Source organism: Thalassophryne amazonica, chromosome 15, assembly GCF_902500255.1.
Source record: "Thalassophryne amazonica chromosome 15, fThaAma1.1, whole genome shotgun sequence".
In the NCBI taxonomy this organism is placed as follows: Eukaryota; Metazoa; Chordata; class Actinopteri; order Batrachoidiformes; family Batrachoididae; genus Thalassophryne; species Thalassophryne amazonica.
The window spans coordinates 63,521,516-63,543,903 of NC_047117.1; the positions used below are offsets into that span (position 1 = coordinate 63,521,516).

The window sequence follows — 22,388 nt, forward strand, 5'->3', positions numbered from 1 at the left end:
GGAGCTAAAAAAGAGGTAAGAGGGGAAACGAAAGTGTCACTTTGTGTGTTTCTGAGATTAAATCTTGCATTTAAAAGTATGTTGGCGAAAAACAAGCGATTTGTGAGGGAGAATTTCCATGTGGCTGAAAATAAATGCTGCGTTCACGTGTTGTCCTGACAGACTGAAGACATTAAACCTCAGAGTCAAAGCAAGTGACACAGAAGGAGGGAAAGGGAGGGAGGAGAGAGTAGGGAGGGTTGAGAGAGTGGGACAGAGAAGTCTGGAGAAAGGGGAAGTCTTCATGAAAAAGGGAGGGAAGAAATAAGTGGAGAGGAAAAAAACAGGTTCCATGTGAGTATTTGACGCAGAATTATGAAGCGAGACAGAATAGCCGGTAAGTTGTTCCCCAGCTTGTGTGATACTTTAACACTGAGACCTTATTTATGTCTCCTTGTTCAACTTTATAGGCAGAAGCTTCTTTGCTTTCCACGGCCACTTTAGGTGCACAGCAGCTGTTTAGAGACGTCTTTCCGTCTACATGTTCCCTTTCTGTCTGATGTGTTTTTCTTCTTTTCGTGTCACTCACTGAGTGGGCGACCACAGCTAAGCTCACTGGAAAGCGCACGCAGGGTTTTGAAGCTGGCGTTTGGAGTGCGACTGCCAGTTAAACTTGTATGATGAGCTGTCAGAGACACTTTCTCAGAATAGCGATGCATAAGGTCGCGGTCATCTGCAGGCTTCAGTGGAATACATCAGTCGCTGGAGAGAGCGGAATCTTCTCAGTGTGATCGCACATGGAGTTTATGTTGGTGATATTCAGTTGTCAGGTTAACTGGGATTGATGCAGATAGTTTATTTTAAGTTGCATGAGCAGAGCTCACATCAGTTAATCCAGCTACATATTGCTCAGTGACTGAGCGGAGACTATATGTATGGGACAAACCCTGAGTCACGCCACCCGCAAGTTTTTTAAACTTGAGTTTGATGCTCATAACGGGATGGTTCCAAATGTCCCTATGTTGGCAGTGCCTGACTTCGCCTACTGTCGGGCCAACCTGTAAGACTACCATGACCTGGCAGACATGAAGCCCGAGCAGGCCCCATCTCATAGTTACCAAACAAGCTAAGGCTAACAGACTGACCTTGGTTCAGGTGCTTGATTAACATATTTTTGTGGTTTGGGCAGTGATTTTCATCACAGGTGGCTTGGGTGCGGCTCTTAAAAGTTATGACAAGCATATGGCCTCAGTAAGTGTGGTGCAATCAATGGAGTTAACGTCACTAAGCTTTCAATACCTGAACAGTGCTGATGATGCTAACATGCAAACTGGTATAATACTAAAATTTTACTCACAGAAATACTGGAGCACCAACTTCTGAGATGATCTTTAAGTACAGTAACACAGCACAGCAAACCATATTATTATCTCAGAAGTAATAACATGCACCATAATGCACCTGAGTCCACAGAAACTAGCAGCTACAGCTAGCAGCATCTTTTAGCTGGGCCCTGGACCCACCGGCTTGCACTAGCTGTCACGCAAAGCGACAAAATTAGCTATATAGACCAAAACCAGCTTTTATGTCCAGCTGAAAATATGTTTATTTCTGCTGCAAAGTTGGGGATTTTAACATGGGGGTCTATGAGAAGTGACTTTCATTTGGAACCAGCTTAAAGGCCCATTCAGGCTCTCAGAACTGCAGGTTTTTTGGCACTTCAGTGTTGGCTTCAGTACTGAAGAGACTGAAGGGCCATTTAAAGCTTTTATAAATAAATATTACAGTTTAATATACCAGCCAACAAGTATTTTCTATGTAAATATTTAGTGGTTTAATTGTGTTCTGTGTAGACAATGAAGCGACACTTATTCTGTGTGGGTTTTAATCCAAGCCTTTCTATTCTTTTTTTTTTACATAATTTTACATGTGCATATTTAGTGCATGGAAGCCCCACACCATTTATTGTTCATAATGAGACAGTAGTTCTCATCGCATAGCTCTATGCTTTCATGATGGAGGAAACTAGACCAAGAATGTAGTCAAGACTACAATAAACATACACATGGAGAGCTGTTTGACTTGTTTAAGTGCTCCAACTGGCATTCCTTCTGCTGGTTGAGAGAAGCGGCCATGGAAGGAAAGCCCATGTTGTACCCTGTGAAGAGCATTTATATCACATTTTAGGGTCATGTTATTCCTCTGCTTTGGAAGAATCTTGGCATGTGTTATCCTGTCAGTGCAGTGAGTGAAAAGATACATACTGTAGGTAGTCCAACCTCACAGTTTAACACTATAACTCCCAATCAATAAATATTATTATCTTGTAACTCGCCAAATAAAATGGTCACATAATGAGGACAAACATATTCACAGATTTTGAACTTTTAAGAACCAGATCAATCCAAAAAGCAGGATTGTTTTTCTATTTTATATCACATAAAACAAAGTTGGAATAAGTTGAATAATATACTGCTAGGTACTGCAGTCAGTTTTACAGTACCATCCTGTTTGTATTTGTTAATGATTGATGTAAATGAATAAACCAATGCAACAGTGATCTAAGATGATGACGAGTGGTTTCCATCCACGACCAAAGGTAGTTCTGTACTGTGTTGATTCAGTGAGACATGGCACCAGTCCAGGCTCCCAGGCAAGATGTAGTCAATAATTTGGAAAGGTTCATGCATCATCCTCAATTGTGTTGACTCTTTTAAACACTAAGTAAACAGATTTTAGTGTGTTGTTTGTCAAATAGCACTAAATACAACATCCTGGCCAGTATTTCTTTAATCTGCACTGAAAAAATAAACCAAATTGATCTCTGATTGGGATAATAAGGTCAATGACCTCATGTATCCATGAAGCAGACATACTGCAAATTAATTTTTATGACCACTTGGTGGTAGTGTTGCAATGTCATTTGTCATCTTCATGTGTGAAATGTTCCGTGTGGGCGATTCATAATATGCAGACGGAGATATTTTAAATTTAGCAAAAGCTGACTTCAGTGAGACGAGAACAGCTAAGCAGAGGCAAGAAAACACACGTTTCTCAATAGCAGAAGTGTTGGGCTGAGGTACTTCCTGCTTTTGGAGCTGTGCTGCATCGTTCAGTTTGGCCTGTTGTCGTGAATAATAGCACAAAAGCCCAACCCTGATCCTTTAGGACTCTGTTTATATAATGATAACAGCTGGTGCTGAGATGAACGTGTCAGCATCCTGCGTCTGCGACACCTTCATCTTGCCTCTGAGTGGCTCTTACATTTCCCATCCTGTGCAGGATTAAGATGATCCATTCATCGTGTCATTTGTGGGGAGGTGATGGTCTAGTGGTTAAGGTGTTGGGCTTGAGACCAGAAGATCCTCGTTTCCTATCCCAGCCTGACTGGAAAATCACTAAGGGCCTTTGGGCAAGGTCCTTAATCCCCTAGTTGCTACCGGTGTGTAGTGAGCACCTTATATGGCTGCACCCTCACAATGGGGTGAATGTGAGGCTTTATTGTAAAGCGCTTTGAGCTTCTGATGCAGATGGAAAAGTTCTATATAAATGCAGTCCATTTATTTGTCTTTACTGTCACATGTGGTGGCCACATTCTGTGAGGGAGAGTAAGTGACATAGTCATTTTATAAAAACTAATACAAAGAATGACTTCAGTCTGGAAATGAGAGAGAAATTATGTACTGCCTCGACAACAGAAATGACAAACGTGAAATCAAAGTGGTGTATGCTGAAATTATACTAATCGTAGTGGTTATTTATTATGTTACACAAACTGATAACAACAAAAGTGATAGTTACAGCTGAGCATAATCAAACATGGCACAGGTTACCAGGAGGTGGTTGCGTGATGCCTGTTGGCCAGGTCAGGAGGGTGTCAAGTATATGACACGATATGCAACTAGAGCGGGGTTGGTGTATTAGATAGAAGAGAAGCAGTAAGTGCTGTACAGGCTCAGGAGCCTAACCTCTGATACGTAGTGTGAAGCAGATGAGAGTCTATGACTATCCCAGGATGAGATGCCAATCCATCTCAGGTTACTTTCCCAGTCAATGACCTCATTTACTCATGGGGAGGTGATGGTCTAGTGATTAAGCGTTGGGCTTCAGACCAGAGGATCCTAGGTTCAAAACCTAGCCAGACTGGAAAATCACTAAGGGCTCTTGGGCAAGGTCCTTAATCCCCTAGTTGCTCCCGGTGTGTAGTGAGCGCCTTGCATGGCAGCACCCTGACATCAGTGTATGAGTGTGTTTGTGTGAATGGGTGAATGTGAGGCATAATTGTAAAGCGCTTTGAGCGTCCTGATGCAGATGAAAAGCACTATATAAATGCGGTCCATTTACTCACTTACAGCTGGGTGGATTGGGACAGAGCAGATTAAGTGTCTTGTCTAAGGACACATACAGGTATCATGGCCCACGTCTCCAACTCCTATCCAACCGAGATGTCTGCTCTGAAGAAAAGTGTTTGTGTTATTACTGTATGTGTTCTATGATCGTCACATCGCTTGTTGTATTGATTTTAAACAGCTGAGCCAATCGCAGTGGTGCGCAACAAAAATAATTTTCCCAGAAAGTAAATTGTGTGTTTCCAAGCAACAAACAGCATGGTAGATGTGGTTATACAGCCTCACTTTACAAGTGTCCTTAAAGAGCTAAGCCCTGTCCCACTGGGGAGAGGATTAATTGCACATGAATTGAGTATACAAAGTACGGGTGTTCGTGATCGTCTGCAACAAAAATGGCCCAAAATGACAAATGTCCCAGTATGAATTATGGATATATTAATAATGTATAGTTAATATATGAAGAACAATCACGATTATATAACGCATGTAGTGAGGAAACGGATCCGACGCATTGCGATTATCACGGCAGTATTATGGTGTATTATGAATCGTGCACGTGTTGCGCATGCATGGCATCTGCATTGTGGTCATAAATGAAGCACACTCGGGCTGTCGGCATCACTACTCACACCAACAATACAGCCTCTGGAGCATTTGCTGGACTTGGACAAGTTGATTGGAGTAAAGAAGCAGTGAACAAGGCGAGATCACATCAGAACGCAGCTCGTCTGAAGGATTATAACAAGTTAAATCTGTTATAAACACAGAAATAAATACTGTAACAGCTGCAGACAAGAAGGAAAAAACATGCAACTGTTTTATCAAGCCTTGACAATGTAAACAAGTCAAATAATTACCTTTTTAGACGGCTCAAAATGCTTTCTGCAGCTGGAGCCGTTTGCCCGTGCGAACGGCTCCAGCTGCAGCTTCCTCTGTAACTCAGGAGGTGATTAGAGCCGATTTCAACAGGCAATTTGCAGAATAAAATGATTAATCCGCCACGAATTATTTTATATAGGCAGCGTCCAGCACAGAGCGTGTGGCAGCCGGTAGAACAAAGAACGGCATCCAGCTGTGAACACAGTGCATCTGATTTGCATCCACCGCAAATCAGATGCAAAGCAGGCGTAATAAAAACGCTTTATTCGTGGCCACTCTGTATGCAGTCGCTACAACTTATTTTAGTCCGTGATGTGAATATGATGGACACGCAAAATATCCGTTTTACACACTGCCCCAGTCCGCTGCCAAGCCGCAGATCCCTGTCAGTTGCGGATATCAGCAGATGACAGCGAATATACAGCACATAGATTGAGTATGTATATGTATGTATTGTGTATGTATGGACTATGTAAGGCGGATGTCATCCGCAGCCAAAATTTTGTGCAGCTCAGAAATCCTGGTAACTGAAAAACGTGCCTCTGTGGATAATTGCGGACATGTGCGGGTGTCAGCCGACTCATACAAGCATGTTTCACGCATGTTGCGGATGTTAAGCGAATATGGGCCAATTTTGTGCGCAATCCATACTCAAATCCTCCTAAACGCCAGTGGGACAGGGCCCTAAGGTCCAGGCTTCATCTATCTCATGAGGAAGCTCACTGGTAGCAGTGTTGTTTGATTCTTCAGTCTTTCTAATTTCAACGTCTCACCAGCTTTACCTCGATCCTCTACATCTTCACATCAGCTGCTCTCAAGCCCACATAGCTTGTCAGTCTGGTTGCTGCTGTTCATGCCCCGTCACTCCCCCACTTCACAAAACCAAGTCTCCACCACACCGAACAATTATTTCGAGCCAAATCCCTTGCCCAAATTTCACTTCATCAGGTCTCCACACCAGTACCACTTTTTCCCCATCTCTTTCCTGTCTGTTCCATCTCACTGTTTTTTTCTGCTGAGTGTTCTTGTATCTGTGTCCATTTCCTGATAAAACCTCAAAAAACAAACTTGTTGAAAGATTCACTTATCTCGGCCTTCAGCCTGCGAATGAGAGACACCTGGGAAGACCTTGTTCACATCTGTGGTGTCTGTATTCCCCTTCTTGTGATTTTGTACTTGCTGTTCTCCAGCAATCTCTAGTGAATTCTCCTCTGTGTTATTGTTTCCTGTTGCTCTTATTTTGTTACCTGCTGTGTATTTCCTTTGGCTTTACTTCCTGTCAGTTGGGCTTCCAGTTTCATGAACACTCTTACATCCTTGTTAATGGAATCATGTACTATATAGCCATCCAGAGCCCTTCACTCCAGTGCCAGATTGTCTTGGTCTCATGTCTGCTTACTTGGGTTCTTCTCCTGTGTTTGATGTCCACTTGCCAACCCTTACTGCTAATAGTGTGTTATGGTTATGGGTTCAGGTGGAGCCGAACCAAACAGGCAATGGACCCAAACACTGGGAACAATGACAAGAACAGGAATGAACAAAACAAAATTTATTCACAATAAATGTGCAAAAGAAGTAAATAACTGGATGAGGGAGCCTGGAGAGTGAAGACAGGACCCGCACCTGGCGGTGAAAGCTGGGAGCTGCAGTGCAAACGGAACCAGGCTTGAGGAGTAGGAACTGGTTGGAATCCGTGAAGTAGGAACTGGTTGGAATCCAGGACAGGGACCGGAGCCAGGTGGCCGCAAACAGAGCCGAGGACGGAGGTATGTTCTGAGGAGACAAGGAGACAAGGGTGAGTGATTGCACTCATAACACAGGAGGCACAACATGGAAGCCAGCAGATGTCGTGGCATGGAGACCAGCACAGGAAGGCATCTGGAAACACCAATGCTGAGGAAGTCTCTCTGAAATCTCTCAGTAGGTTCTGTTATCAGGCTGGTATCTGGTCTCAAGCTGATCTCAGATTCTGGCACTGATGAGCTGAAAGCCGGGGTTTAAGTACACCGCTGATCATCAAAGACAGTTGAGTCACAGGTGCGAGGAGCAGATGAATCTCAGGTGCGAGAATGGCACCTCAGCTCTACTTGCGCGCCACCTGGAGGGGAAACAGATGAACAATACACAAAAAGGACAGACAGGGCAAGGGAACTAGGCAGCCAGGACATAAGTTTCAACTGTTGCTTCCTGATTTCTCAACCCGGTATGTTTGATTGCTGTGTACGGACCCTTTATTTGTTGCATTAGGCGTAAAACTTGTGCCAACTACCCAAGCGGATCTGGCTGTATCCACTGTGGCGACCCCGAACAAGGTATCTGTTTCTGTGAAGGCTCTCAGTTGTCCAGGTGGTTTCCATAGTAGAGAAGCTTGAATCTTCGACTGGACTGGGTTGCTTGACACGAGGACATTTCGCTTCCAATCGCAGAAGCTTCCTCAGCTAAAATTCTTGCTCTGGTAGTCTGACTTCTGTCTTGACTCTTGTAGAGAAGAATGACAGAAGCCACAAAAGCTGGAGTTTTAAACTTAACCAGACCCCTCCTACCAAGAGGCAGACTGCTATAGGCTAGTGACTAAGTGCAGAAGTCCCAAAGAACAAAGAGACCAGACAGACAGGAGACAGAGCCAAGAAGAAGAGGAGTGTCTCTCCCTTATTTATCAGGAGTAGGGGAAAAACTACAGAGGATCTTCAGATAGTACAAAATCCCAGTTTACGTTAAACCTGTTAACACCTTGAGACAGAAATTAGTTCACCCTAAGGACAGGATCCCAGTCTGCAGTTCATCTCCACCTTAAAGACACTAACCACACGTTCGAGGACAAGGAAGTTAAAATCTTAGCCAGAGAAAGGAAATGGTTTGAGAGAGGAGTGAAGGACGCATTGTATGTGAAACAGTTGAAACCCAGCCTTAACCGGGGAGGGGGTCTGAGACACGCTTTATCCCCTGTTTACAATGGGGTACTCAGGTCAAAGCAGTTTCAGTTGTTTGTTCATGGTAATGAGTCATTCACGTCATCAGGAGAGTTGACAGGAGAGGCGTCAGTCCCATCGTTAGGAGGGACAGCTGCCCTGTCATTAGGAGGGTGCTAACTAAAGCACAATAGGTGCTAATTAGAGCAATTGTTTAGTCACTAGCCAATAGCAGTCTGCCTCTTGGTAGGAGGGGTCTGGTTAGGTTTAAAACTCCAGCTTTTGTGGCTTCGGTTAGTCTTCTCTACAAGAGTCAAGACAGAAGTCAGACTACCAGAGCAAGAATTTTAGCTGAGGAAGCTTCTGTGATTTGAAGCGAAACGTCCTCACGTCAAGCAACCCAGTCCAGTCGAAGATTCAAGCTTCTCTACTACCGAACAAGCTAAATGGTAAATGGACTGCATTTATATAGCGCATTCTGTCTGCATCAGATGCTCAAAGCACTTTACAGTAATAATGCCATGCTCATGCTCCACTAAAGCATTTACTCAAAAATAAATAGATAAATAAAATAAAAAATCTCAAGGACCTAAATGACATGGTGAGATGCTGAAGAGCTTCGCTTGTCATGTCCGCGACATATGCATATTAGGGTCCAAGATCACCGGGTGCAACGATTTTACACATATCTGTTTGGAGTTGTCCATTGTAAATAAGCTACAGAAGAAAACTCCACGTAGAAATCCTAAATTAATCTACAGATCAGCACAGCCTGCATCACTGACATTCCTGCTTTAGTCACATAAATATTTTAGTTTTGATCTCTATTTAAAATTTAAGTGCATTTGCTGACTAGACTTTCATTAAAATGTTTATTTACTTTTTCCAGCATCCTGTAATTGATGCATGTTTACAGCAAGTACTTAGTTTGCAATTTGTTGACTCACTTATGACTTCATTTGAAACATATCTGCATCACAGACGTGCTTCTGAGTGGCCCTGTTTGTCCACTTCACTTTACTCTGACTTCTTTAAATGAAGCTCCAACAAATGTAGCTGTCTCTTCCACCTCTTGTGCCAATCACCACAACTTGTCACAATGCTGCCTGTGGTAATCTTTATAGCGGCATGAAATTGGGGACAATAGTATCTCTTGCGCTCCATGAACCTTTTCCTCTTTTTTTTTGAAGCCAGGTTGAAGGTTTTTGGAAGCGCAAAATGTGTCTGTGTGCTCTCATCCCCTGTTGTCCACACTGTGACGCTTTAGGCATTTTCTTACTACTAGGGACCACGGGCAGAAAGACGTTAAGGTCTATGGTGATCTGACAAGTGACCCCAGTGACCTTGAGCTTCATACAAATGATTGACCTGTAGCTGCCCTTCATGGCTAATTATGGCATCTACCTACATACAGTACCCTCCAAAAGTAGTGGGCCCCTTGATATTTCACACATTTTCATTTGTTTATGCCATTTCAAATACAAAAAGTAAATCAGGCTTCTCAAAATAAAAATTTCTAAAATTATCTTCCTTAAACTCAAACTCAAAGTAAATCTCTACACCTCAATATAAATTAATAAAAAATATAAAAGCCAAGATGATGGGTTGCATAAGTAATGGGCCTCTTTGGTATAATACCAGTAAATAATCATATTTATTGCCAGTTTTCTTCATACATGTAAGGGGATGGATACATGAGCATTTTCAAGTCACTGAATATGTATTGGACTTTATTTACATCAATTATGATGAAATACAAACAGTATGGCACTATATGGTAAATCTGTGTGGAATAGACTGTTCTCAAAATCTGAGTGATTGTGCAAGTAAGAAAAGAGTGAGGAAAGCCACCAAGACACCCAGACAACCCAGAAGAAGTTATAGACTTCTGTGGTTGTGATTGTGATTGTGAAATTGTGCATATTGCATATTTTGCAGAAAGTTCAGCTACAGTTTGCCAGAAGGTACATCTGTGATGCAAGCCTAGATTTAATGTTTTGGTGAAAGAAAATCCTTCTCTGCTCCACTTTATCATGAAGCTGTATAACTGGTGATATAAAATGCAAACATGCATTGCGCACTGAATGGTGCCCCCTAAAAATTGGTCCTCCCTGCCTTCACTGTGCATATGTCATTTTGGAGCGTCAGTAGCGATTCACTGATTATCACGTCGTTTCTGCTCAAAACTGACTTTAGAATGATTTAAGAGGTTTTACTTTGTCATCTGATGATTACTTTGGGTGTAGCAAGTCAGACTCAGATGTGCTGCTGTGGCACGCTGATCGCTCCCCTGTCTTTTATTGTGAAATAATGCTGAATTTATGTGGAAATGATTGTTGAACTAAAGCTTCAGATATCTAACGCTGAGATAGATGATGACCGGAGTGCAGTTTTCAGCAGAAGCTCAGTGAAAATCAGTGCTGCTGACGCTCCATAATGACACATGCGCAATGAAAGCGGGGGGGGGGGGGGGGGATTTTAAGTGGGGACCGTTCGGTCAGAGACACCGGTACAGTGGATATGAAGTCTATGTCTGGATCATGGTCTGAGCATTGCCATGTTGACAGGAGTGACACAATGACCTCACTGATGCATAAAGGTTTGGCACATGGATGGCTCAGTATGTTTGACAAATGAAGCCTGAACTGCTGAAAGTGCTAAAGCTGTTAGCATACAACATTTAATCTGACAACAATTTATGAATTTTTTTTTCACCCCCCGTGCAGTTGTCATGGAGGAGGAAACTGTCTGTACAGACCAAAACCATTTTTGTACCAGCCTGTAAACATGTTATTTCTGCTCTAAAGTTGGACATTTTAACATGGACTCCTACGAGAATGTGCTTTGCTTTGGAGCCTGCTTCAAACGGCCAGTCAAGGAATTGCAACTTCATGCACTTCTGTGAGGGCCTCCCCTGACACCATCGAAGTTTACCACTTGTCTATGTCCAACTTCCTTTGACCTTTGACCCTAATCATCTTGACCTTTGTCAAAACAAAGCCTTTCCGGGTAATTCTGCGGTTGACCGTAATTCATGTGTCAAGTTTAGTGGATACTGGCCAAAGGACCTGGGAGGAGTAAGGGAACAAACAGACAGATAAACGTTTCTCAGATTATAGTACGATGTGGATACTCGGGTGACACACACAGGCCACATCCATTCACCTTGAAAACACATGTACATAAAGAAAATCATGAAAAACACCCAGCTCGCCATGTTCCATAAAAGAATTATACAGGATATCCTCTATGAGAGAATGCCCGGTTATTCTCCTCCTGCTGCTCTGCCAACATCTCACCTCGTATTGTTTTTGAGATTAGTATTTAGTAACGATAAGAGGGCTCTGAAAACACCCAGCACAGGGAGTACAGGAAACTGATGGAAGCCCCACCTTTAGTCCTCCTGATGGAGTGTTTCTGACAAGTGTCATTACTCAGCATGACTGAAACAACAGGCCAAATCAGGGACGGTGCACTCCTCGGTCAAATCCCCTGAACTGGTAACAATTGTCAATGAGTGAGCCAGTTTGTAAAGATGATAACTCAAAAACAATAAATGCTATCATCTTGTAATTGACCTTATTATATGGCTGTGACACTACGCGCGCTCTGACTAGTTTATTTCCGGTCTGATATTTTCCTTAGGGATAAATAAGTTCTTTCTTATTCTCTTATTCTTATTCACCTCCTGTGTATTTATTAGCTTTAGTGTATGATAACATACAGGAAACCAAATGCAAATGTGAGCATCTTCACATTGACATAGCTAGTGCAGTGCCCGTAGGAAGTTTGTATTCCTAAAGAAAATTGGGAGCTTAAGTAGATTTTTCATGGATGGTCGTATGAGGCTGTGTTTGAAGGTAGAATGTAGAAAGAGCTGTACTTATATTATTATTTGAATATAGTATTTCATATTGTTTTAAAAAATCAGTTTTATTATCAATTATATCAGAATAAAAGGATTCCTATTAAAAAGGTTATTGGAAAGAGACACAGAGAAAATTAAACAGAACATTTAGAATATTTGAACAGTGTTGCCACAGTTACTTTGAAAAAGTAATCCAATTACTGATTACTCCTTGAAAAAGTAATTTAGTTACTTTACTGATTACTCAATTGTAAAAGTAACTAAGTTAGATTACTAGTTACTTTTTTAGCTACTTTCCCCAGCTGCCGACAACAACCCTCTGCCACCTCAACATGACAGTGATACTTGTTTTGCCAAAACTCACTTTATAGTCACCCTTTCTTGACTTCAGTGAAAGTAAAATAAAGACCTCTTTCTTGACCTCATATTTAACTGTTGACAGCACTGTAACAGTAAAACTTGCAATTTCTAACCTACATTGTTTTTAACATTTTTCTAACATTTAAATTCTCTCTAAACATTTTACTTGTCGAAATTATTATTATTATAAGTAGTATTAGTAGTTGTAAAAAAAAGGCTTCAAAACTGGACCTTTAATCTAGGGGTGTTGTGGGGGGGGCACATCCTTGCCCCACGCCCCCATTCCATCTGGATTCGCCCCTGCTTTGGTGTTTGAGCACAAAGAATGGATAACATTTATTGATGCAGAAAACATGACCAGATTTACAGGTCAAAAAGTTTTATTGCGTTTTCACATCATGTGGTCCTCAGAAAGACAGTTTAGGTGCATTTGAGTGGAAAATAGTGTTAGTTGTTGACACGTCGCGGAGGATCAGCTGTTTTTAGCGAGCAGATACCAAGCGGCTCACCTCAGAATTCTAAATAAAGGAGAAAAAAGCATAAAAATGTCTTTGTAAAGCTCAGTGTAGGTGTGCTGTTGTCACCGCGCTTTAAGAGGTGAGGACGAGCTGCTGCAGAAAACCGTGGATGGAAAGCTCACAGCTCGCTTAAAGTGGGCGGTTCAGTCGAACCCCGACCTCCTGCCCACGGATCAAGTTTAATGCTGCTATCGACCCACAATGCAAAAAATAATAGTAACGCACACTGACTTGGAGAAGTATCTTTAATCTGATTACTGATTTGGAAAGATTAACGCGTTAGATTACTTGTTACTAAAAAAAAGTGGTCAGATTAGAGTGATTAGTGATTACAGCATCACTGTATTTGAAACAGTACTCCACCTCCTGAACACACTGTGTATGAATGTGATCTCAAAGGATTCAAGGATTCAAAAGAATTTTATTGTCATATGCACAGAAGAACATGTTCCCTGCACAATGAAATGTGTCTACTGCATTTAACCCATCCTAATTGCCAGTAGGAGCAGAAGTCGCCATTAGGTGCCCGGGGACCAGCTCCAGATGTACATCCCTGCCTTGGTCAACAGCAGGGCTGAGCAAACCAAGACCGACCCATAACAAACGACACACACATAACACACAACACACATAGGCCGGCCTGGTACATAAACATATAAAAAAGCACACACAAGGTAAGGAAGAGAAAAAACCCTCAAGGTTGCTGCCTTCGAGAAGCCACAACAATGAGGAAAAAACTCTTATCAGCACAGAGAACAGTAAACACACAGACAAACAAGAACACAGGACGACAGCCAAGATCTGAAAGTCCAGTTTATCAGAACACTCCGGTAGCAGCCCTTTTTGGCGCTAAACAACGGCCATGACTGAATCCTGGAAGGGAGGGGGGTTCAGCTCTGAGCAGTCACTGTTCACAGTCAACGTCAGAGCTGGAGAAGCTGAGGGAGGGGGAGACCGGGGAAGCGAGGCTTGAGTGTTTAATCTTCTTGGAGATTTTTTATCGCAGCGGCCTTGAAGTGCAGCTGTCTTGGGGAAGCCAAATGAATGTCTGATTAGCAGACGCCTGAAAGATTCCACAGTTCTGAGAACAAAGGGGCTCTCAATGCATCTGAATGTAGAAAGGATGTGGTCATTACTGATGGTCAAGGCAGTTTTCCAGCGCTGCAATCCTCCCAGAGATGGTTTCCAACGTGCGGTTAACACCCGCCGACTGAGCAGTCACTGTCCTTCCAATCGAATCAATCAAGTGGGGCAATCTGGACGGCCCAATCAAAACAGCCTCCACTTTTTTAATTTTCCAGTAAACCAGTGCTATGCCCGCGCCACACAGCAGAAAGCCGGTCACTCCCAAGCCAAATAGATACACATCTTCGATGTCCTCTACAGACAGCGTGTAAAGGCACATGACCTGCCATCTCCTCCATGAGTCCATCACGTAGCCCATCACATGCATCCCGGCAGGACAGGTCGGGTCCTCCGCCCCCGAATGTCTTGTACCCGAATGTCTTGTAGAAAAAAAATAGTGTCAATTGCGTTCAGAGACCACTTTAACAAATCCATTTTTGTCGCTTTTCAGAAGAGCAAAAACTGGAGCCTCACAGACAACACGCCACAGAAGCAGGAAAGATAAGGAGGGAGGGAGAGAAGAGAAAATGTGTCTGTCTCGGCCGAGTGCAAGCTGGCAAAAAAAAAAAAACTCACAGCAAATATAACAATTTATTCAGCTTATGTACTTACTGAAATACTGTACAAATTGTGGGGAAAATATAACATTGTATTCAGTTTATGTACTTGCTGAAATGTACAAATAGTGAGAAATTTGTTGAGGTTAGCAAAAAAAAAAAAGGATTTTAGCTAACGACATTGTTGTCAAGTTAAACTCAGTCGCAAGGAACACTGATAGCATGCGCTTCATAGTAAAAGTATTTGCTGGGATGCTGGCATTAAACATTTTATTGTGAAATGTTGCGAGCAACATAAACTATCTGATGTTGTTTAACTTTGCTACCACTAACATCAGCGAGCCACACCATCTTGGAAGTACAAATGTTACAATGTTGATCTGACAAATAGAGAGATATGCGAACCACATACCCACACACAGACTCTTCTTGCGTTATCAATAGATATTAATTTCTCAACATAAATTGCTTTTGGGAAGACGCATGGCAAATCATTCTCTGTGCAGTCTGCTTTGAAACAGCTCAGACTGATCGGAACACAGAAACATTCTTCTTTAGTCGAGGACAGCATATGAAAGTACCTTTTGATATTCCATCAAACGTTTTGAAAAAGCCAGTTACTTTGATGATCTGGACAGTGATACAAGACATAGATACTTAGCTAAATTAGAGGCTGTAGGACTGGAGTCATGTTCATACAAGCATCCAGCAGATGTTTGGAAGGACAAACAGAAAACATGGGTAAAAGTGGAACATGGCAACTTATAATCCTGCTGATTTATTGAGAATCCTGATGGGTAGAGTTATAGTCTGTATTATTGCTCTGTTTGTATACCAGATCTCTGACTTAGATCTTCTTTTGGCTTCTCCAGTTTTGTTTGGGGTCTGGCATGGTTTCTTATGTTGATTTGAGCTCCTGGGACAAACATTGACACCTTTGAAGACATTATCTTAGGAATGTACAACAAAATCAACAGAAATAAGCATTTAGTTGTCTGTGGAGATTTCAATATAGATTTTTTAAACCCTCACAATCATCCACAAATTACCTCATTTATAAACACCTTGTACTGTTTAGGACTGTTTCCAACCATCATTCATCCTAGCAGAATAACTATGGACTCAACAACTCTCATTGACAATATTTTAACTAACGTTATATCCGGTAATCTTAGTGGGGGACTACTGGTCAGTGATATCAGTGATCACTTGCCAGTTTTCTCAGTATTTGCATTGGAGGGTTGTTGTAAGTATCGACGCAATATCAAATTCATGAGTAGAAAAGTAACACCTGAAACAATTGATAATTTAAGGGAGGATTTATCAAGTCAGAATTGGTCAGATGTTTTTGTTGATGATGTTGACAGGTCATATGATGCTTTCATTTCCATTTTTTCCAGTTTGTATAATAAACACTGTCCATTTGTTGACAAAATATATAGAAATCAATATAGCAACAAACCATGGATAACTAAGGGACTTCAGAGGGCATGTAAAAAGAAAAACGTACTATATAAACAATTCATAAAACTACGAACTAAGGAAGCTGAAAGTAAGTATAAAACATATAAGAATAAGTTAATCAATATCATGAGACTCAGTAAAAAAACATAATGAGTTACTTGTCAAAAATAGAAATAACATCAAAAACACATGGAACATATTAAATGAAATAATAAAAAGAATAGAGTAACTAGAGATTATCCTTCATTTTTTCAGAGTAACAACTACATCACGATTGATAATGACGAGTCTATTGCTGAACACTTTAATGAATACTTCGTTAATGTGGGTAAAAATCTTGCCAGTAAAATTGACTCATCAACTAATAACTTCTGGGTAAATAATTCAACGTTTAACAAATCTGTTTCAATGTTCATTGGTGGTACTCATGAAAGGGAAATACTTGATCTGGTTCATGGTTCAAAAAGTAAGAAATCGACTGATTTTAATAATTTGGATATGGCTTTATTAAAAAAAGTTATTGATTGTATAGTAAAACCGTTCAATTATATTTGCAATATGTCACTAAGTACTGGTAAATTTCCTTCTCAAATGAAAATAGCAAAGTAATTCCTCTGTTTAAAACTGGTGACAAACACACATTTTCTAATTATAGACCTATATCACTCCTGCCACAATTTTCCAAAATTTTGGAAAAAATATTTGCTAAAAGATTAAATGATTATTTACTGAAGCATAACATCATTTGTGAAGAACAATATGGATTCAGAAGGTCTCGAACTACATCACATGCTTTGATGGACTTTGTGGAAAGTATAGCAACTGCAATTGACAATAAACAATACACAATAGGTGTTTTTTTTTATTTACAGAAAGCGTTTGACACAATTAACCATGGAATACTATTAAGTAAACTGCAGAAATATGGAATCAGAGGTCTGGCATATGAATGGATAGCTAGTTATTTACAAGGCAGATTTCAGTATGTTCAATTCAATAATACAAATTCTGAACTCAGGGATGTCACATGTGGGGTGCCACAGGGCTCAGTGCTGGGTCCTTTGTTGTTCATAATCTATATAAATGATATAAGTTGGGTGTCGAGTTCATTGAGATGTGTCCTTTTTGCGGATGATACAACTGTGTTCTGTAGCGGTGAAAATCTTGAACAGCTTCTGGACATAGTGGAGAAAGAACTGGAAAAATTTAAGGTTTGGTTTGACGCTAATAAGTTGTCACTCAACCTTGGGAAAACTAAATGTATTATATTTGGAAATAAACAGGCACCCAAATGTAAAAATTTAACTATAAACAATAAGGAAATTGAGTTAGTAACAGAGAATAAATTTTTAGGTGTTATAATTGATAATAAACTTAGCTGGAAACCACATATAAATTATGTGAAATCAAAATTGTCAAAAACTATAGCCATTTTGTATAAAGCCAAAGACCTACTGCCGCAAGAAGGGTTACTTACTTTATATCATTCTCTGATGGTACCATATATGACATATTGTGTTGAGTCATGGGGAAACACTTACAAATCAAATATCAATCCAATATTCCTTTTGCAAAAACGAGCCATACGAATCATCTGCAATAAACAATATCGTGAACCAACTCATTCTCTATTCCAAAAAACTGCAAGGTCTGTCATCACATTCTTGTTTGCTTTTGCACAAAGTTAAATATTGAATCAATCAAGCAGATATCTGCAAATAGCATCTCAAAGTTGAATCACAATGGAACTCCAAAATTCTAAGGCATGTAGGAGTAACTGTGACTCTCCGTATTGAAATTATGGCATGGACCCAGCAAATTTCACCACAACTGTTTGTGCAGTCCATGATGCCTGGATGATCTAGTCATCAGTCATTAGGTCTTCAACCGATAAGCCTACATTTGCACCAATTGAGCTCTGTGGCGTACAATTTATGTCCAATAGCCAAAGTGTGTTTAGATTGTGTCCAGTAGGGGGCAGTGCACAAAAGATTTAGATTTTTTTTCAATTAATCACGTTATTTTCTGGAGTATAAGTCACGGTTTGTTTTTACTAGTTTGAGAGGTCCTGTGACTTATACTTCAGTGCAACTTACATACTGAAAAATCACATTTTCATTAATAATAATAATAATTATACAAATGATTTATATAGGGCTTTCCATATAGGGCAATAATAAAAAGTCCACAACAACATTGCCCAAAATCCCAAATTTACATGCTGATAATAATAAGGTGTAACTTATACTCCAAAGAATAGGGTAGTCATGGGTGTATTTAGGGCATAACCTGAAATAAACCTTTCGGTGTGCAATGACCGTGAGTAGGCCGAGAAAATGGTGCAGTGGTGTTTACTGTAGAAAGCCAACCCAAGCGAGAGGTTTTCTGGTGATGTAATAACATGTCACAGTGCGCCAGCGGAAGGCAGTCACCAGAGCTTTGTAGAGTTAAACAAGATGTCTCATTGCTTCCGACTAAACTTGTAGATATCTCATCGTAGTGGGACACAGATACATTTTCAAGAGTGTAAGGAAAGTATTTTTTGTAGAAGTGCGTTTTTATGTGTTGGCAGTCAGGAACTATGGTAGTTACAATGAGTTAAAACGTATCTATTGACGTGTCCTCTGAATTAAGTATTTTTGAAACTGTGAATTAGATTTTCTTCCTTTATGCTTGTATTCGTTCAAAGCTGTTTCAGTCCCATTTTTAAGAGCAAAGTATTACTACAGCTGGGCTACAATAAACTTATTCTGCCTAGATTGATAGGTGCAACCTTGTCATGATGGACAAACTACTAACATTTTGTTGAGGTAAACATTGACACCATGTGCACACACTTGTACAGGAAATGGAAGTGACACTAAAATAGAAAGGTTAGATTTGTGTAACTTCCTGGCAATAAATGATGGTGGTTGTACAGAATTCCTGTTTGTTTTAAACAGATGAGCTGCAAAACCTAAAGTTTGTGTGACATAAAATACTGTGCCAACCTTTATCAGTACAGAAAAATAAAGTTCTTTACTTTCAAGTGTACATAAATTAGTAATACAGCATTATTCAGTGCAGAATTATTAGTGCGAATAAAGTTAGGTATTGTTACCGCAGTGGTTTATGTCGTTTGAAACACTTTGGGATTCTGGGTATTAATTTTTACCCAAGGCCATCAAATATGGCCATCGGGTATTGCGAAAGCTTTGCGTCCGTCCGTCCATCTGTCTGTCTGTGCTCAGCATAAGTCCAGTTCTATTACTGCCAGTCTTTTCAGAATTACAGGGAACATTCTTGTGACACAGACCTTGGACAAGCTGATGGCTAACCTTGAGCTATTTCAAGATGTATTTTAAGAGGTTAAAAAGTCACATTCTGTTTCAATCTGTTCAGTTTTGTTTATAAGTGGCGGGTGTGACAGCCAATCAGAGTAGAGCTGCACTGTGATCTCAGTGGCTGGTCTTTCCAAAATCGCTTTGTTTTGTGTGTTTATATACATGTTTAGCATGGTAACATCACAGGCTCGTAGCTAGCGGCAAAACTCATTTTTGTTTGTGTGTAAATCTATCCTCTTTGTCATATATTATGTAAAAACTAGCAAGAAATAAACACTTCTAAAACTGAAAATGCTGTTTTTGTAATCTGATAACACCTCTGGAGTCATTTACAAGACATTTTGCAGCTGTTAACGTGCATGCTAACTTCTACCAACTCCAAGCTAACTTTCTATGGTGTTAAATTTGTCTCATTAATGCCTGCAAATGAATAGAAGTTGATCTACAAATATTCCTTGATTTGCACAACTTCCGCTCTTAAAACTTAAATATTGTTTTTATTGGCTTTATTGAACATGTCCAAATTGTATGTAAGACAATAGGATGTTAATAATTAATTAAACAAATGCAAATTATAAAGAACACAATGCTCATACGGCTGAGGGTATTTTAGCATTGTGTTATATTTATTTATTTTTTATACACTTATATACGAGGTCTATTAGAAAAGTATCCAACCTTATTATTTTTTTCACAAACCATATGGATTTGAATCACGTGTGATTGTGTCAGACAAGCTTGAACCCTCGTGCGCATGCGTGAGTTTTTCCACGCCTGTCAGTTGCGTCATTCACCTGTGAGCAGGCTTTGAGTGAGGAGTGGTCCACCCCCTCGGCGGATTTTCATTGTCAGGAAATGGCGGAATGATTTGGGCTTTTTTCCATTAGAATTTTTTCAGAAACAGTTAGAGACTGGCAGCTGGAAACCATTCGAAAAATTTATCTGGCTTTCGGTGAAAATTTTACAGGCTTCACAGAGAATAAGGACTGTTACTACAGCTTTAAGGACGGCTTTAAGGACGCTCGGCGCGCCGCGCTTCGTGCCACCATCGAGAGCCACAAACCACCGGATCATTTCTAAACAGATGGCTCTGTGGAGCCAGGATCGTCGTGTGCACTTTCTCTGGTTATCACAAGAGCTGGACATCAACCATTTTCCGGCAGATTTCACTTTTAACAAGAGATTTTGTCATGGAAAGCCGAGCGGAGGCTTTGCGCGTCACAACCGATTTGCTGATGGAGCGAGACAAAGGAACACCTCCGTTTTGGTTTCACAGGACGGCTTTGAGATGGCGTTCAGACAGCTGTCGGTGGTTTTTCCATCAAGTGATTATCCGAAAAATTGTGGATGTGCCTGGACATGCCAGAACATGTCCCGTGAGGCTTCATCACGGTGTTGCTTTGCGGCATGCGGCACTGCTGCGGCGCGGAATTCGTCCGCACGTCTGTCTCAATGTCCCGAAAAAGTGCTGATGTCCACATCTTTTCACAATTCCTGTGCTAGTCAGACAACGTCCCGGATAAAACACAGCGTCCAGGTTGGAAATGAACGGCACATTCCACTGTTACAGGAGTTTTTGTCATGGAAAGAGGAGCGGAGGCTTCACGCTAACATAAAACATGCGTACAAAGTCACTCCCCTCCCCCATCTCGCTGGATCTGACCATCTCTGCCTGTCCCTCACCCCCACCTACACCCCCCTGCTGAGGCGAACAAAGCCACAACGAAAGACTATCCAAACCTGGCCTGAGGGAGCGCTCTCCCAGCTACAGGACTGCTTCTCTCGAACTGTATGGGATTTATTTTCCAGCCACAACCTGCAGGAGTACACCAACACCGTACTTGCTTACATTAAGAACTGTGTTGACACCGTCACCATCAACAAAAGGGTCAGGGTTTTTCCAAACCAGAAGCCCTGGATGAACAGTGCAGTCCAGTCCCTATTAAAAAGCCGCAACACCACCTTTAAATAAGGGGACAGGGCCCTGTACAGCGTGGCCAGGTCCGATCTGAAAAGAGGCATCAGAGAGGCAAAGGCTGCCTACAAGAAAAAGATAGAGGACCACTTCGCTGTAAATGACCCCAGAAGGATGTGGCAGGGAATAAATCATATAACCAACTACAGAAGCAGCAACCCAGGAAATGGTAGCTCTGACGCCTTGCTGGCAGAGGAGTCGAACTGCTTCTTTGCCCGCTTCGAAGCAGACAGACCAGCAGCAACTCCACACCCACCACCCTCCAGCACTAGCAGGCTAACACTTCAGGAACACAAAGTGAGACGTGTGCTGAAGGTGGTGAACCCCAGGAAGGTGGCCGGCCCCGATGGTGTACCTGGAAACGTATTCAAAGCATGTGCTGATCAACTGGCTGGAGTTTTCGCCCGCATCTTCAACTTGTCCCTGTCGCAGGCCGACTGCCCCCCGACCGATCCCACAAACACCATCAAGTTTGCGGATGATACCACCGTGATTGGGCTCATCTCAGGGGGGGATGAGACTTACTACAGAGACGAGGTAAATCGACTGACACCGTGGGGTTCAGCTAACAACCTGTCACTGAACACCACAAAAACAAAAGAAATAATTCTGGACTTCAGGAAGAACAGGGCTGACCCAGCCCCACTCTACATCCAAGGGGACTGTGTGGAAAGGGTCAGCTCCATCAGGTTCCTGGGAGTGCACCTCTCTGACAGCCTCTCCTGGACTGCCAACACCACAGTGGTGGTGACGAAAGCCCAGCAGCGACTCTACTTCCTGAGGGTGCTCAGGAGAAACAATCTAGAGGAGAAGCTACTGGTGTTGTTCTACAGAGCCACCATCGAGAGCATCCTGACGTACTGCATCACAGCGTGGTACAGGGGGTGCTCAGCAGCAGACAGGAGAGCACTGCAGAGGGTGATCAAAACGGCCCAGGGGATCACTCGTTGCTCTCTGCCCTGCCTGGAAGACATTGCCAGCTCTCCCTACCTCAGCAGGGCTACCAGCATCAGCAAAGACACATCCCACCCCAGCAACCACCTGTTTGACCTACTACCCTCCGGCCGACGGTATAGGTCAAT

At 41.7% G+C, this 22,388-nt stretch overlaps 1 protein-coding gene across 1 annotated transcript in view; it reads left to right on the top strand.

Annotated features, from left to right (window-relative positions):
* The first annotated feature begins 245 nt into the window (after nucleotides 1-245).
* sept9b (septin 9b) overlaps nucleotides 246-22,388 on the top strand; it is a 201,661-nt gene continuing 179,518 nt past the window's right edge. Inside the window, exon 1 of the mRNA XM_034187387.1 lies at nucleotides 246-376. Coding sequence (XP_034043278.1) covers nucleotides 355-376 — 22 coding nt within the window. The 5' untranslated portion in view covers nucleotides 246-354. The remainder of the gene's footprint in view (nucleotides 377-22,388) is intronic.